Source organism: Micropterus salmoides, unplaced genomic scaffold (assembly GCF_014851395.1).
Source record: "Micropterus salmoides isolate LMB-PRFRI ecotype aquatic unplaced genomic scaffold, ASM1485139v1 Ms_hic_scaffold_5, whole genome shotgun sequence".
NCBI classification, from domain to species: domain Eukaryota; kingdom Metazoa; phylum Chordata; class Actinopteri; order Centrarchiformes; family Centrarchidae; genus Micropterus; species Micropterus salmoides.
This window is the reverse complement of record NW_024044237.1, coordinates 21210337-21225453: the sequence shown is the minus strand read 5'-3', so window position 1 is coordinate 21225453 and position 15117 is coordinate 21210337. Positions and strand designations below refer to the sequence as shown.

At 41.7% G+C, this 15117-nt stretch overlaps 1 protein-coding gene across 5 annotated transcripts; it reads left to right on the top strand.

The window, feature by feature from the left end:
• Positions 1-714: 714 nt before the first annotated feature.
• Positions 715-13240, top strand: LOC119888833 (zinc finger protein ubi-d4-like). 5 transcript variants are annotated; one of them, XM_038699588.1, is made up of 11 exons: positions 715-798; positions 2242-2402; positions 2635-2742; positions 2919-3112; positions 3633-3725; positions 4688-4772; positions 5235-5369; positions 6016-6147; positions 7613-7725; positions 8011-8092; positions 11534-13240. In XM_038699588.1, exons 1-11 carry the CDS (start codon positions 767-769, stop codon positions 11617-11619), a joined length of 1221 nt encoding a protein of 406 aa, XP_038555516.1. In that variant the 5' UTR covers positions 715-766; the 3' UTR covers positions 11620-13240. The 5 variants fall into 5 exon arrangements, with proteins under 5 accessions (XP_038555516.1, XP_038555515.1, XP_038555514.1 ...); XM_038699587.1 differs by having other exon boundaries at positions 2916-3112; XM_038699586.1 differs by having other exon boundaries at positions 2635-2793.
• Positions 13241-15117: the final 1877 nt, after the last annotated feature.

Here is a 15117-nt window from a genome sequence, read left to right as displayed (position 1 = left end):
GCTGTCCCCGACGTGATTTCTCATCTGTGGCTGTGTCCGTGAGAATGCTGGACCAAGATCTTCTCTGTTAACAGATTTGTGTTGTATTAAACTCATATATTGAGGTATGGACAAATTAGGCTTTTAGTCATCTAAGTGAAATGTGACATCACTTATCTACAAGACCTTATAAATTATGATACACTACTCTCCCCAACATCATATCATATAGTTGCTGTTAATATGGGGTGATTCTAGCCCTGATCATAATTGGTATTGCATCTGTACCAAGTTTTTTTTGAGGGATGACCTATAGATTTTTACACAGGGCCCCTCTACAAGATTGCACAATAATGCAGGAACCAGCTGTCAGATTTGCAAGTGATTAAATAACCAAAACACCAACTGACAAACAGTGATAAGGATCTGACTGTAGATCCATCTGTATACAACAAGATCTGGCACCCCAGGCAGTTACCCACGTTGACAGGTTGGTAATTCAGCAAGAGAACATTTTGAATAGATTTGTTGAATAGGTTTTGGACACCAATTCAACATATGAATTAAGGGGTTCTAAGTTGAGTTTGTTAAACATAATTTGTGTCATCAAAATAATAATGCTATTATCTATTAAAACATCTTTAGTGTCTGCTGCATTGATCAACAGGATCATGTGGTTAGTGGCTGTTTATAGTGCGCTTCGTGTTTTTCACCCTGGGAGGCAGTAACGCTCGCTAACGCCTGTGCGCAGGCGCAGTGGCACTTCACACAACCGCAATAAGCAAATATGGCGGCGGCCGTCGACAGTGTTGTGAAAGTGTAAGTTTACCTTTATTTATTGTAAGAGTTAAACAAGCAGCCACACAGATGTGCGTGTGCGATTGATTAATCATTATGTTACTGCAGAGCGCAGAAATCTGTAAACATCGCATCCTCAATCTTGAATACAATATTTGTCCCAAGAGAATAACGTTATCCACTGAGCTAAGGTTAGCTTGTTAGCTGTGGGCAAATACAAATGAGGCGAGCCCATTGTGGAGCTGTGTCTTAGCCACTACTTATTCCGAACTTAGCTACTCAGGGTTGTGTTTAAGGTGGTGTTACACTCAATATATCCAAACTGTTGCTAACCAGCCGCCTGCAGATGAAGAGAGAGGACATTTGCCAGTAACCTGTCAGCTTGGCGGGTGCTTTGTTGTGACGAGAGGCTTGCTAACAATCAACCTTTTGTTCTGACATCCCTCCATCGATACTGTTGGTGTTAGGCATAGTACTGAAGTCAGGCTCGGTTATGTGTCCCTTTTAATAAACGCAAAGGTCGTTCAGTCAGAGCAACAGTGTGTGAGCTGTAGAACATTGCGACAAATTGGTTTCGAGAGTGAAGCCGAGGATAAATAATGTGTTTGTGAGAAAGGGCACTTACTCGTGTAACGTGACCATAGTAATTATTATTCATTTTAGTTACACCGAAGATGGCCGCCATATTATTATAGTAGTGTTAATGTTAATAAATCACAAAGGGGGTGGACGTTAGAATTATGAATTACAGTGTATGAGAAAGGTGCAACATGCAAGCAAAGTAGCAGTAAAGCCATTTGAAGTGGTTACATTGCTTCTCTGTGGTGCAGTGCTACAAAGTGTGTGATCACAGAATCAAAGCAGTTTTGTTAACTGTGGCACAGTGTAGATGTGTCAGCCACAAGACCCTTCAAGAAAATTTGTTTTATTATGAAAGTGTCCCTAACTGTGTGGTGTGCAAAAACATGTTATCTGATCTTATCAACTGATAAAGTGGCTGTGGGATATTCGCTTATTGCAGAATATATTTGTGTCTGCAGAGATATGTTGGCAGGTAAAGAACAAGAAAGTTGTTAAAATAACATAAATAACAAAGATGTTTTTGAGGTAAAAACAATGACACTAATACATAGTTTGTTGACCAGAGAGCACTTAAAAGTCTTTTTTTAGCTGTAATATATCCCATTTAGTACATACCTTGGTCATAATTAAGAAACAAATTGAAAAGGATTTTAACAAGATGCAGTTGAGTGCGACAGAACAAGCCATCAAGTGGCTAGTCATTCGTCAAGCTGTTATCCACAAGGTCAAGAATGTGTCAAATTTAAAGGCATGCTATTTTTGTGTATACAGTGTTTTACTATTTATTATTTCAACTCTTTTTAATTTGCAGTATTCATCCAGGAATGATTTTTAACTGATCTGTGATATTAGACCTGTCTGTGTCCAACTTCCACCTTTCAGGCTGGGGGAGCAGTATTACAGAGATGCCATGGAGCAGTGTCATAGTTACAACGCTCGCCTGTGTGCTGAGCGCAGCATCCTCATGCCTTTCCTGGACTCTCAAACTGGTGTAGCCCAGTCCAACTGTTACATCTGGATGGAGAAGAGACACCGGAGTGCAGGTATGTAACAGATCATTCATCATTATCAGTAACTAACTGAATTGATATATCATGATGATATAATAAAATCATATTATTTTACAAATACTCAAATACGCAAACTGTAAAAAAGGACATGACTTTTGTTTTATATGATTTTTAATATTTATTATATCTATTTAGAGTTATAAGTGCTGTAGATCACGCCAATACGTACTTTACCTGCTGTTTGTATTGTTCTGTCTCTCATCAGGTGTAGCTCCGGGGCAGCTGTACACCTACCCAGCCCGTCGCTGGAGGAAGAAGCGGCGTTCTCATCCCCCTGAGGACCCCCGCTTGGCCTTCCCTCCTCTCAAAGCAGGTATCAGCTCTGGTGGAACAACTTGTCTCCCACCGCAAAAACAGTCAAGGGGTTGGTTTCATTCATGCTGATAAATCTTAGTATTTCTGTTAATTCATTTGTCTGTGTGTATGTCTGTTGCTGTGGTCATGTCATGTCAATGCAAGCATTACTGTTTTGCTTTGTGTGTGTAGCAGATTTGGAGCTGGGTCTGAAGCGTGACGCGTTGGGGGCGGTGGATGGCAGCAGTCTGGAGGCCCTGCTGAAGGGGGAGCCCCTCGACAGGAGAAGTGGAGTGTCGGACATCCGTGGCCCTGAGGATGATTCGGCAACCGTGGAGCCTCCTGCCACCTCGGCGACCACTCACACATCCTCTGGGCGTGTCCGTAAGGTCTGGCTCAAAGCTGAACTCTCACGTTTTCTGCCAATACAACTGACATAAAAATATATACATAATATATAACTAATGACATACACTTCCATCATGTAAATGTGCCAGATTTAGCCATCCTGGCTAACTTTCATCTGCAGGCCCTGGCAGGTTGATGGCATATAAAAAACATAAAAGAAAACATACAAGAGCACAAAAGCACAGACAAAATAGTAAAACAATGACATAAGCACTACCCCAGATTATGACAGCGTGTTTGATAGTCCACTGTTTTATAGATTTGGAGAAAGGAGTTGTTCTTAGTTCTATGGCTATATGCTCCAGGTGAACTTCACCCAACAGATTAAAACAAACACACAGTGAATGTGAATGTCAATGTGAATGACAAAAGTTGACAAAACAGTTGAACAACTTGGTGTCAAGTTCTTCCCAAGCATCAAACTCTAAACGCTGGCTCAAAAATAAGAAGGAGTTTGTACATTCAGTACACTGAGACCTAATCCTGATCCTCTCACTGCAGAGAGTCCTGGACCACGACGACTACTTGGACGACCTGGATGACGAGGACTTTGAGGACGAGACCCCCAAGAGACGAGGCAAGAGCAAGTCCAAGGTGAGTGTTGTGTCTTTTTCTGCAGTCAGTTCCCCGTGGGATCCCAGAAGATCAGTATGAAAATACCACAGTGGAATCAGCGGAAACCAGTCAGTATGATCATGGTCAGTTTCAGAGGTAGAGCCAGAGTTGCTTCCGGAGAGATTTGAGGTCAGTTTTATTTACATATTGTGGTTCACAGATGTTTGATTTCATCATTTGTTGCAGTTTGTTTTGGAACAGAAGACGTGTTAAAATGACGGAAAATCAAACAACCGCAGTGGCAGTTACAGCTATTGTAACAATTACGGCTATAGTTACAATAGTTTTAATTCTCCTTTTCTTAAAGGTGGTGTTTGCATTTACTTTTGTCAGATTCAGTGAATATTTCCTCACGGTCCGCTAGCTGTCTGTTCTGTATTTGCGCAGAAAGGTGTTACTCTGTAAATGGGAAACAAACAAAGTTGCTTGGACCTACCAACACTATTCCAGCTGTTGTCTGGAGCTGGTGTGCTCGTCCTCTCTGCATGTTTGCTTCGCAGCAGCAACTGTTACAACAGTTTGCTAACCCACAAGTTAGCTAACATTAGTCACAATAATTGCTACGTGTTGTTCGCCCTACATCATGGTATTTGTAATGGTATTGGATTTCTCCAGATTCGCATACCCCACCTTTAACCACAATATGGCAGTTTCTTTTCTGCAGTGCAACTGCCAACTTAACTGTGCTGTGTTATTATTACTCTCAAGAAAAAGATGCTGTTTAAATCTGGATTTTTTTTCTATTTATTTCTCTTCATTTCAATGATGGGCCTAAATTGTACCTGCGTGTTTGTCTGTTTTGAATAGACTTCCCCATCATAGCCTTTTAGGTTCTTGTTTTGTATCTTAAGTTCTTTCTTAAGTTCAATCTATTTAAAAAAAAAAAGTGAATTTATTTTTCACTTGTGTCATCTATCTCAACTGTTAAATGGGTTCTTTAGGGTCGCAGTGACAAGAATGGCAAGAAAAAACAGGAGGCTGCAGCTGCAGCGCTGGAGGAGAGGGACAAGCCATATGCTTGCGACAGTAAGTGGAAGATTCCTTTGCAACGTCCGTGTGTCATGCATGTCAGCAAGAGGGACTTTTGCTTTTTCTCCTGAAAGACAAAAACAACCCTTCTGCCATGCATGGTGTGATCTGAAAGACCCCATCTGGAACTTAAGTTTTACATCATAGAAATTGGTAAAGTTGCCCGCCTGAATGCGTTTTTTATTTTTATTTTTTGCCGCTTCGTGTGTGCTCTGTAACTTTCTGCTGGCCATAGCTCACTGTGCAAAAGCTCACTTCCAGTGTATGAGTTTGCTACTAGCGCGTCAACTAAAAATGAACCTTGTGCAAATAACATTTTTTTTAAATGAAGCCGGTTGTCGGGTGATTGCGTACTGAACAGCGCACTTTTGTGGTTCCATCTTGGGCCTTTTTGCACGGTAATAAGAATGAGCCGCCATCACTATAACATTTTTCTGTGACCGTGTGTGTGTGTGTCAGTCTGTGGGAAGCGCTACAAGAACCGCCCTGGCCTGAGCTACCACTATACACACTCTCACCTGGCCGAGGAGGAGGGCGAGGACCGCGAGGAGATCGAGGCACCACCCACTCCTCGCCAGCCTGAAGAGCAGAAGAGTGAGTCACTCTCTAGTGCTGAGAGAGAGACAGAGAGAGAGAGGGGAGGGAGGTGTGGTTGCATGCCATTTAGCATGTATGTGTTTGTAAAAGGGAAGTCTCTCTCTCGTTAATTTTTATTTTTTGTTTTTTTGTTCCGCTCCTTTATTTTTTTGATTTTCATGATCATTTTGAATCCCAAATTTGGGATTATTCTGAGTGTTCCTGACTGAAACATGCTTGCACAGTTGGGATTCCTGGCATTTTTTTCAGCATATCATCCATCCCCCCCCCCCCCCCCCCCCATATGCATCGCATTGCTATTTTCTTTTGTGCACGCGACACCGTGTTAGCCAAAACATTCAACAAGTGCGTTTTGTCAGTTGTCACTCATTCATTAGTTTGGATCATGATTCAATACATCATCAGCCAGTTACACAGGTAAAAATTGATTTGGCTGCTGTGGCATGAACAGGTTTGTAACACTGTGCTTCAGAGTTGAAAATATTTGATTTATAAACAGTATTATACTACACTTAGACAAACAATGACAGTTTTGACATGTTCATCTTGAAGAAGATATTTGACTCATCTTCCTCAATAACTCAGGTTAAAGTGACAGATCTAATGTGCACTGAATGGTTTCTTCACTCATTCTCCCACTTAGCAACTAAGAAGGGTCCCAATGGGCTGGCACTGCCTAACGATTACTGTGACTTCTGTCTGGGAGACTCCACCTTAAACCAGAAGACCGGCCAATCAGAAGAGCTGGTGTCCTGCTCAGACTGTGGACGCTCAGGTATGAACTCGTCATGTTCATGTAAGCTCCGCCCCACCTTAGTTACATTTGCTATGCCTGTAGAGCTTTCTATCTCAGATGGCACATATGCAGTTTACAGGGTTAACAGTGTCCATTTTTATCATTGAAATTCATTGTAATTAAAGGGTTCTATATTTTAGAAACAGAGGTAGACAAAAGCAGCCTTGTCATTTCATACCAGCAATATCAAAAGAGTCAGCGTCCTCACCAGTTTATGATCCATGTAGAAGACATGGATTGAAGATAAAAATCTTTTAGGATGAGGATTAAACGTTGTGTTCAACAAACATAACGCTGTGTCAGGAAACACACAGTGGATTAGAGCTGGACCGATAAATCAGCGTGCCGATATTATTGGCCGAGATGAGCTACTTGCAGATAAATCGGTGTCGATAAATGACAATTAAAAAAGAAAGAGACGAGAGAGAGGCGGATCGTGTGAGTGTTGAGGGCACTCTGCGTGTTTGATACGCCACAGAAACACCACAGAGCACAGCAGTCAGCTGTACTGTAAAAAAATTAACTACACTATGTCATGTTGTCTTGGTGAGGTCTCGTAACTACACATGACAAATGGATAATCTTAGTTTATGTTATCAGATTTTAAAATCCTCAAATATCAAAATCGGTATCGCTCTTAAAAATCTCACATCGTTCCGGCCCTACTGTGGATATGCTAGTCGTGACTTTGATTAAAAGTAATCTGCAACCCCACAAACGAATGTAAATATTTGGCTCATTTCTTGGGAGTAATGTTCGATTACTGCTGTAAGTAACGCTAATGTTCGCATCGTATGTTAAGAAGAAGAAGAAGACGACATACTTTATTAATCCCACAAGGGAAATTCAATGTTCTCACTCTGGTGTTATTATTGTTATTAGTATACACACACAGGTCTGAAATACACACACATGCGTAGCAACATCACACGGAGAGATGTCAGAGTGACGGGGCTGCCACTCAGTGCGGCGCCCCGAGCTATTGGGGGTTCAGGGGCTTGCTCGAGGCCACCTTCAGCAGTGCCCAGGAGGTGAACTGGCACCTCGCCAGCTACCAGTCCACGCTTCACAACTCTGGTCTGAGCTGGACTTGAACTGGCAACCTTCCAGTTCCCAGCCTAATCCTTAGACACTTACTTACACTTTTGTCTTTTTGGTCTTTGAAACACTAGAAGAAAAGACACCACGCACCATATATTTGAAATACTGATTACCACTCACTACAGCCCCATGCACAGCTCATCATCATGGGAAAAAATTAAAAGCTTGACAGCCCAGCTGCGCCTTTTCACAGTTGTCAAACTACAATTACCCGATGGCTCTTCAGAAAAGGGGTTTTAGTTAACAGTCAGTTGAGCCCTAATAATGTCAACTCATCAAGCAACTAGGTGGTCATAACTAGTGCACGGTTCATGGTTATTTTTATGTCCTCTCCTTCCTGCAGGCCACCCAACATGCCTGCAGTTCACACCAGTCATGATGGCTGCAGTGAAGACCTATCGCTGGCAGTGCATTGAGTGCAAATGCTGCAACGTTTGCGGCACCTCAGAGAATGATGTGAGCCTTTTTTTATATTTCCATCATATGTGTCAGAAGTGGTCTCTGTGTTTCCCAAAAAATCTTGCTGGGGACAGGCCTCTGCTAAAGACATTGTCGAGCCCAGTTAAAATAAAGTTTTTTTTTGTGTGTAAAATGACATGTAGACTTAGTGTGGGCAAAAGGCTGAAATGGACAGAAAGGGAGGAGAAAGAGAGTGAACTGTCTCACTTTCTCACTTTCTCTGCTTGTTGAATTTTCTCTTGGTGCTCTAATCAGTAGACTGAACATGATGTGTTTCTGTAGGACCAGCTGCTGTTCTGTGATGACTGCGACCGAGGCTACCACATGTACTGTCTAAGTCCCCCCATGACCGAACCACCAGAGGGTAAGCTGACGCCGAACACTTCACTGCAGAGGTTTACATTTTGTCATTTGGCAGACAAAGTTAACAGATATCCCCTGATATCATCCCTTTGTACTGGGCTAAAGGCATGAAGGTCACCCTCATCCAAGATATCCACGGTCACCAGCAGGGCACCTACAATCCATCTGGTCTGATCTGTTGCCTTATACCCTGAGAGTTCTCAGATATCTTCACAGGACTGTGTGCTCTCTTCCTCACAAATGCATTCTTAAGAGGCCTGCCGCACATTGGTAGTTTTCCAAGCTACAATGTCAAATAGAAGCCTTAATTCCTTGTTAATTAGGGTTGTGAATTAAAAAAATATCCTAGCTTTTGGTAAAAGTAAGATTAACTAGAACTGCAAGCAGTTATAAGCGGGGTCCAAGCCTCCCGGCGCAAGCCGCCCCCCCTGGCCCCGCGGAGGGTGAGCAAGTCGGGCCGGGCGCGCCGCTGGTTTACTGCATAAGGTCCACCAAAATTGTCATGTGTGATCAAGGCCCCATGGGGAACAATTTCCCCAAATTTGGTATCAGTCGGAGTTGTGGAGATGTAAAATGCATGTACGTCTATGGGATTTTTTTGAATAGCGCCAACAAGGGGCTAACTGTACTAAATTTTGCACAGCCCCTCAGGGGGGCATGCCACATTAGGTCCTCAAGTTTTGTGTTGATCGGCCTTTCCAAGCCTGAGATATGTTATACTTGCTGTTTTTAGCGTTTTCGCAAATATTTGTTAGCTTGCAATTGGGAAATTTTTTGTCAGATCAAAATTCCCTCTACTCGGTCCAGAGATGGTCCGTGCCACAGTTCGTGCTGATTGAATTAAAATAGGTTTTCCAGTTTTCGCGATGTAGCGAAATGAAAACGTCATCGCACAGAGGCGTGTCCTATATCATAAGAATTGGCAGCATCCCTGAAACATGTAGACATAAGGTTTATGAATGTGCAGTGTAGTGGCGCGTAGTTATGAGGCAAAATGTCCTTTGTTTGAAAATCCCATTGAAATGAATGGGATTGTCCGAGCACATTTGAGCTTTGATTATAGCGCCACCTTTTGGCCGAATTACACCAAATTCAGGCGTTATCAGGGGCCCATGGGGAACAATTGACCCAAATTTGGTGTCAATCGGACTTGTGGTTATGTATAACGTCTTTAATCTGCAATAACAGCGCCACCTATGGGCATTGGGTGAAGTTTGGTGCCTGTAGTAAGGGGACCATGCAGAAGAATTTGGCTTAGGTTTCATGTCAGTGTGACTTGTGGTTATAGTGGAACAATTTTCTTGGATTAAATAGCGCCCCCTAGGGGCGAGTTGCACCAAATTTTGCACAGGCCCTCAGGGGGATCAAAATTTCCTCTACAAACTTTCATCAGCTTGGTCCAGAGATTATCCGTGCCACGCTTGGTGTCAATCTGACTTGCGGCTTCAGAGGAGTTAATTAAAATAGGTTTTTCAGTTTTCGCGAAAAAATAGTCTAGGCGGAAATGGGTGTGGCCTGTACCACGAGATTCAGCTCGATCCCCCGAACACGTGGATATAAGGTTTTTGATATCCGCCACTGTATGTGGGAGTTACAGCGATTTGAATGTGCCAAACTTTGGACCTTGCTTGTAGTGCCACCTAGTGGTCAAAGTGAGCAAATTATTTCGCATGCCGTCGTCTCATGGGCCTGAACCTACCCTGTGAGTTGCGCGTCCCTCGCACTTACCGTCTAGGCTGCAGTAGTGGAATTAGGCGAAAATGTACGGAAGAATAAAAAATAAATAAATAAAAACCCGAGCGAAAACAATAGGGTACTGGGAATCGCGATGCCTTGCATTCGCGGGTTCCCAGCCCACTCGGGCTTGGACCCCTAATAATAAAAACGAGAACGATTACAATAGGGTTCCCAGCCGCTTCGTGGTACTGGACCCCTAATTACCCTGATTTGTAATGCACTTCAGAACACTAATAGAAAAGCTGTTTTTTCTTTGGATGGTGACCAAGACAGCATAAACAGATTAGCTTTGATTACGTTTACAGAACAGAATTCACAGTTAAGTTGTGTTCATAGTTGATAGTTGACATTGTGAAAGGGTTCACTTATAGTGATGAACATACAAAGAATTATCACCTGAATCTGCAGTTCTCCTCTGCTGTACAGCGAGTTTTAGCGCATTGTTTAGCTGTCTGGCCCACACCTGTTCTAGTTCACTGTCATCGCTCTTCTAGCGCCGATATATATCTGCTAAATACCCACTGCACACTACCTGCTCAGCACCAAACAACAGACAGACACAGTGACTAGCTGCTGAACATAGCAGAGCATTTAGTAGCTTAAACAGATATTTGTCTCAGGAGTTGGTAGAGACCAGGAACAGAGCTAAGAGGGCTAGGGCTGGACCCAAATATTTGAATATTTGCTTGTTGGATAGGTATTCGATTTTCAATTTTGGGATTCTAATGTTCAGGGTTTTTTGCATGCAGACCCCTGACCTCCTCTCACAGCAGTGAACGTAACGCAGTTCACATTAAAGTTCACATTCATTACAGATCAAAACAGTCAAATAGCCTACATTTTAAAGTTAATCAAACTGTACAAACAACAACAACATAATGAACTAATTGAAATAATTATTTTAGGCCTATTGTAGAAGAAGAAAATTTAGTTCCTATAATAAAAGTTAAAAGCAAATTTTGCGTAATAGGGTGTTTTAGTTTTTCTACCGGAAATGGCGCTCATCCCGTCTGCCCTCCCTGGGCTGACCCTTCCACTAAACTATTCCCATATTCCGGACCGCTCTGCACAGCAGCCACAAACCCTGTTCTGCACACATCTAGTCTTTCAGTCTGCCTCGCTCTTCCCTGGCTCAATATCCAAACCCTGTAATAAATGTTCCTCTTTAATTTACCTCCAGTCTCCTTCCTCTCTTAGTCCTGCACTTGGGTCTGCTAGCCTAGCCATAACAAAGTTAAAAACAAATTGGCAATAATATCTTGCTGTTTTAGTTAGCCCACGCTATGAGAATAAAGAAACTCACTCACACTCACACACACTCACACTCATGACCGCTGTTATCTCTCCCCCATTGGATTCTCCCTCACTCATGTCCTTTGCAGAACTTCTGGGCATTCATCCTTCTTCTGCTGTTCTACTGCTCGTGAAATGACAGCCTGCTTATCAACAGACGTCTAAACGATCTCCGTAACGTGACTTTTTCAATATTTACCATCGAAGCTTCAAAGCTCAAAATGGTATTCGGGCCAGCGCCCAAAGAGAATTGACACTTCTGAAAATCTGCTGTGACCTCTTCCCTCAGACCTGCACTGAGTTGACCAGTGCCTCAACCAACGATTACTTTCATTATCGATTCATCTCGACTAGCCAACGATGTATTTCTACACCCTCGAGCCCTGCCTCACCGTGTTTATCTGTTTTCCAGGGAGCTGGAGCTGTCACCTGTGCCTGGCTCTGCTGAAGGATAAAGCCTCCATATACCAGCAGAACCAGAGCTCCACCCCTGAGTGACACCATAGCAGCAAGTCCCGCCCCAGCAGTCACAGGACCCCACCCCTGATGGAAAACGTCAGACCTCCTCCCAGTCCAGAGCTCCGGGCTCTGTCCAGATGTAGCTGAGCCAGATCGCAGATCAGCTTTTGAAGTCTTAATATCTACAGCGTCAGTGGGGGGATCAGTCAACATGGGGATCAAACTATCACTACCAACCTGCCTGCAAAGCCCCCGAGGCTCGCCGTCAAACACATACATATACAGTATAGACACACACACACACACACACACACACACACACACTCTCTCCTGGACTGTTACACACACTAGATACAGAGACAGAGAGCATGCAGTAACCATTGTAACTGCTGTCTCCATGGGAGCTCCCAGGAGCAAACGGATTAGGATCAAAGCTAATTTTCTCCACCCTTTCACACTCAGACACAGTGCGGACTGTCGAGACAACACAGTTTCTTTTCTGCCAAATTATCTATTTTTTCTCCCTGAATGTGGGAGAAAGAAAAAATCCCAACGTATATGGCTGAGGATTATTATTATTATTACTATTGTTATTGTTCTGGTTACTAGTGGACTTTTGTAGTGGCATTTGTCTGTGTACTTTGTCTGATCCATCTTAATCTTTTGAAGAGGTTTCCCTTGAGGGGGAGCCGGTCTGTGCCAAGGTCCACCATCATATGAAATACACACAACAATCACCCATGGAGCTTATCAAAATCATGTAAACCATTTTAAATTAGTAGTACAGAGATTATAAAACAAAGTTGTAATTTTTTTTGCCAATAACAAGAATTTGACTCATTAAGCTGTTAGCACAAAATCTTTTGGCTTTTCTACTTTGAGGTTGCACCAAAACCAACTTTTCATTGCTGATTCTAGGATTCTAGGTTACTAGGCAGATAGGTTACTTTAACCAAACACTATAGTTGGCTCATGATACAAAAACATATAGTAAAATATCAGTCTTCAGCATTATTTCTCAATCAAACAGGTCTAAATTTATCTTTATTTTGAAAAACCTGACTCAGATAATGCTGTTTTATCAGAGAAGCTGACACGCGAACACGGAAAACTAGTAATCGTAAAGGTGCATCGTTTTCTCAAAGATGTTTTGTGCTACCTTTTTAGAAACCGTTTGGCAGCGACATCATCCTTCACAAGTTGTTTTCAAACGGCTGCTGTCAGACCGGCGACTTATTCACAACCTGTAGCTGCTTTTATCATTTGTCCCACTGAGGCAGATTTGCATGCAGATTGCACCTGTATGAATGCGCACACACTCTCTTCACAAGTGTTTTTATTTTGTTATATTTTTTTTTACATTTTATATTACCTGATATTCCATTGGTACTGGGAGTTTTTTCTAGTAGAATTTTGTAAAGTCTATGGTATAGCAAACACTTCAAGTATATAGCTCCTAATGCATTCTATGTACTGTATTGACTTTTTCTATTTTTGTTATGACTGTGACATGTTTGAATTTATTTGATTATTCTGATATGTCAGACCTCCATTATGAGTATTTGTAAAATGATGTACTTTGTTGTACTATTTTTATTTTTACATTTCTTTGGTATCAAAGCCGATTTAGCCCGACTGAAATAAAAATCACTTTGAATTATGTGTCCATTGTAACTGCTTTAAATACTGAATCATTTAAATTCCATAATGTAGTTGATGTATATTTTGATCAGCTGATGGCCGCCTGTGCTGCAGATATTGATACTGTGCTGTTTCTGTAGTTGGGGCCCGGTTTGTGTTCGTCCACACTACCAACTCATTTTAAGCAAGTCTTAAGTATCTTGTCTGTTCACACTAAAAAACAAAATGCTCAAAGGAAATGGAAGAACTACTCAAATGTAATAACTAATTGTGGACAGAGGCAAGACAACCCTGGAAAAAGTTAGCAAAACAAAAAATAAGTATTAAATCTTTGGAAAAACATCCTGACGTGAAATTTAATTTGCAAACAGCATTGTAAAAGTACTTTGAAGTCCATGTTGTGTAATTTCCTGTCACTACAAAACATTTAAGCATGTAGATTATTTCTACACTAAGCAAAAATTGTGTACTATGAATATTATATACTGTATAAAGCAATGGTGGAAGGGTAACTGTTACATTTATTTGTGTAGTTACTTTGCATTCTAATTTTTCTCAGTCTCTTTGGTAAATTGGTTCTCTGATGAATAGTCTTACCACCCAAAACATGTAGGCATAAGTTCATTGCATTGGGGTTTTTTGTTTTTTTGTAAACGTGTCCTGAATTGATGAAAATATCTGTTGTTATGTGGATGAGAATTTGTGGAACTGACAGACAGGAACATCAGCTTAATGGGTTTCCCATGTTTACATTTGTAATTTTGTATTTTCTGTAAAACATTCTAGTCTTTTTCTTTTTGTATCACCATGACATGTTCTGTCAACAAATTACAGTACATACAGTAAAAGCGCGACTTTGAGTCCTGTCCAATCTCTTGCAATGTATAACTTTGTACTGTACTGATATGTGCCATACAGAAAAAGTGCAGACTCGTGCATTTTCAATCATTGGCATCAAAACCTTAGCCATAGTTTACATTAGAAAATACTTCGAGTGCACTGTTATGTTCACAACAGGGCTAAACATTTTGACTATCTTGTTTGTAAATAGTGACACAAGGACTTATCATTCTGATGTGAGCAAGTAACAGGCTTTTGCTGGTATTCCATCTGTTTTGAGAAATGCACTTACTGTTTCACAGATGTTAAGGCTGATTCGAGAAATGTACCAAAGTGACTGAGAAAAACAAAATATTGACTTCACAAGCTACCCAGGAGTGTGTAAAATAACTCAAATTAGCTGCACCTTTACCAGCTGTATTAAAGTAGGGGAAACATTAATGCATCAATAGTTAGAATCCAGTAAAATAATGTACAGTACATTATTCTGAATTGGGCCATTCTGCATAATGGGTAAGTTTACTTTTCCTTTTCTTTTTTTGACTTAAATTAGTGCAAATGTGGGAAAGAGAGAGGGGGTGACATGTAGCAAAGGGCCTAGGACTTTTATGTGTAACAGAGTACTTCTACTCTGCTGCTACTTTTGCCTAAGTAAAATATCAGAGTACTTCTTCCACCTCTGGTATAATGTATACAAATAGTATGTATTATGGATTTGGGACACAATGAAGAAGATCAACTGGCATTCAAAGGAGACAAAAGATTCAGTATGAGCCCCAACAGGACTTTCTACCTCTTCCACTCAACTCAGCTGACCATCAGGGATGTGCGTGTCCCGGCTTCAGCACTTGGACAGCTCCCTTTCTCCAGCCTGCTGGAGGCTGTGGAGCTGTCCAAGTGTTGAAGTGCTGCAGGTAACAGCCTCTCTGATCCATGTGACTTTGAACTACAGCACATCGGTCTCTACCTCATCCCATCTTGTGTTAAGGGCCCGTGTCCCATATAGCAGAGCTTTTTGCTGCTTTACACCGACTTCCTGAGGCTAAAAATGTTTTC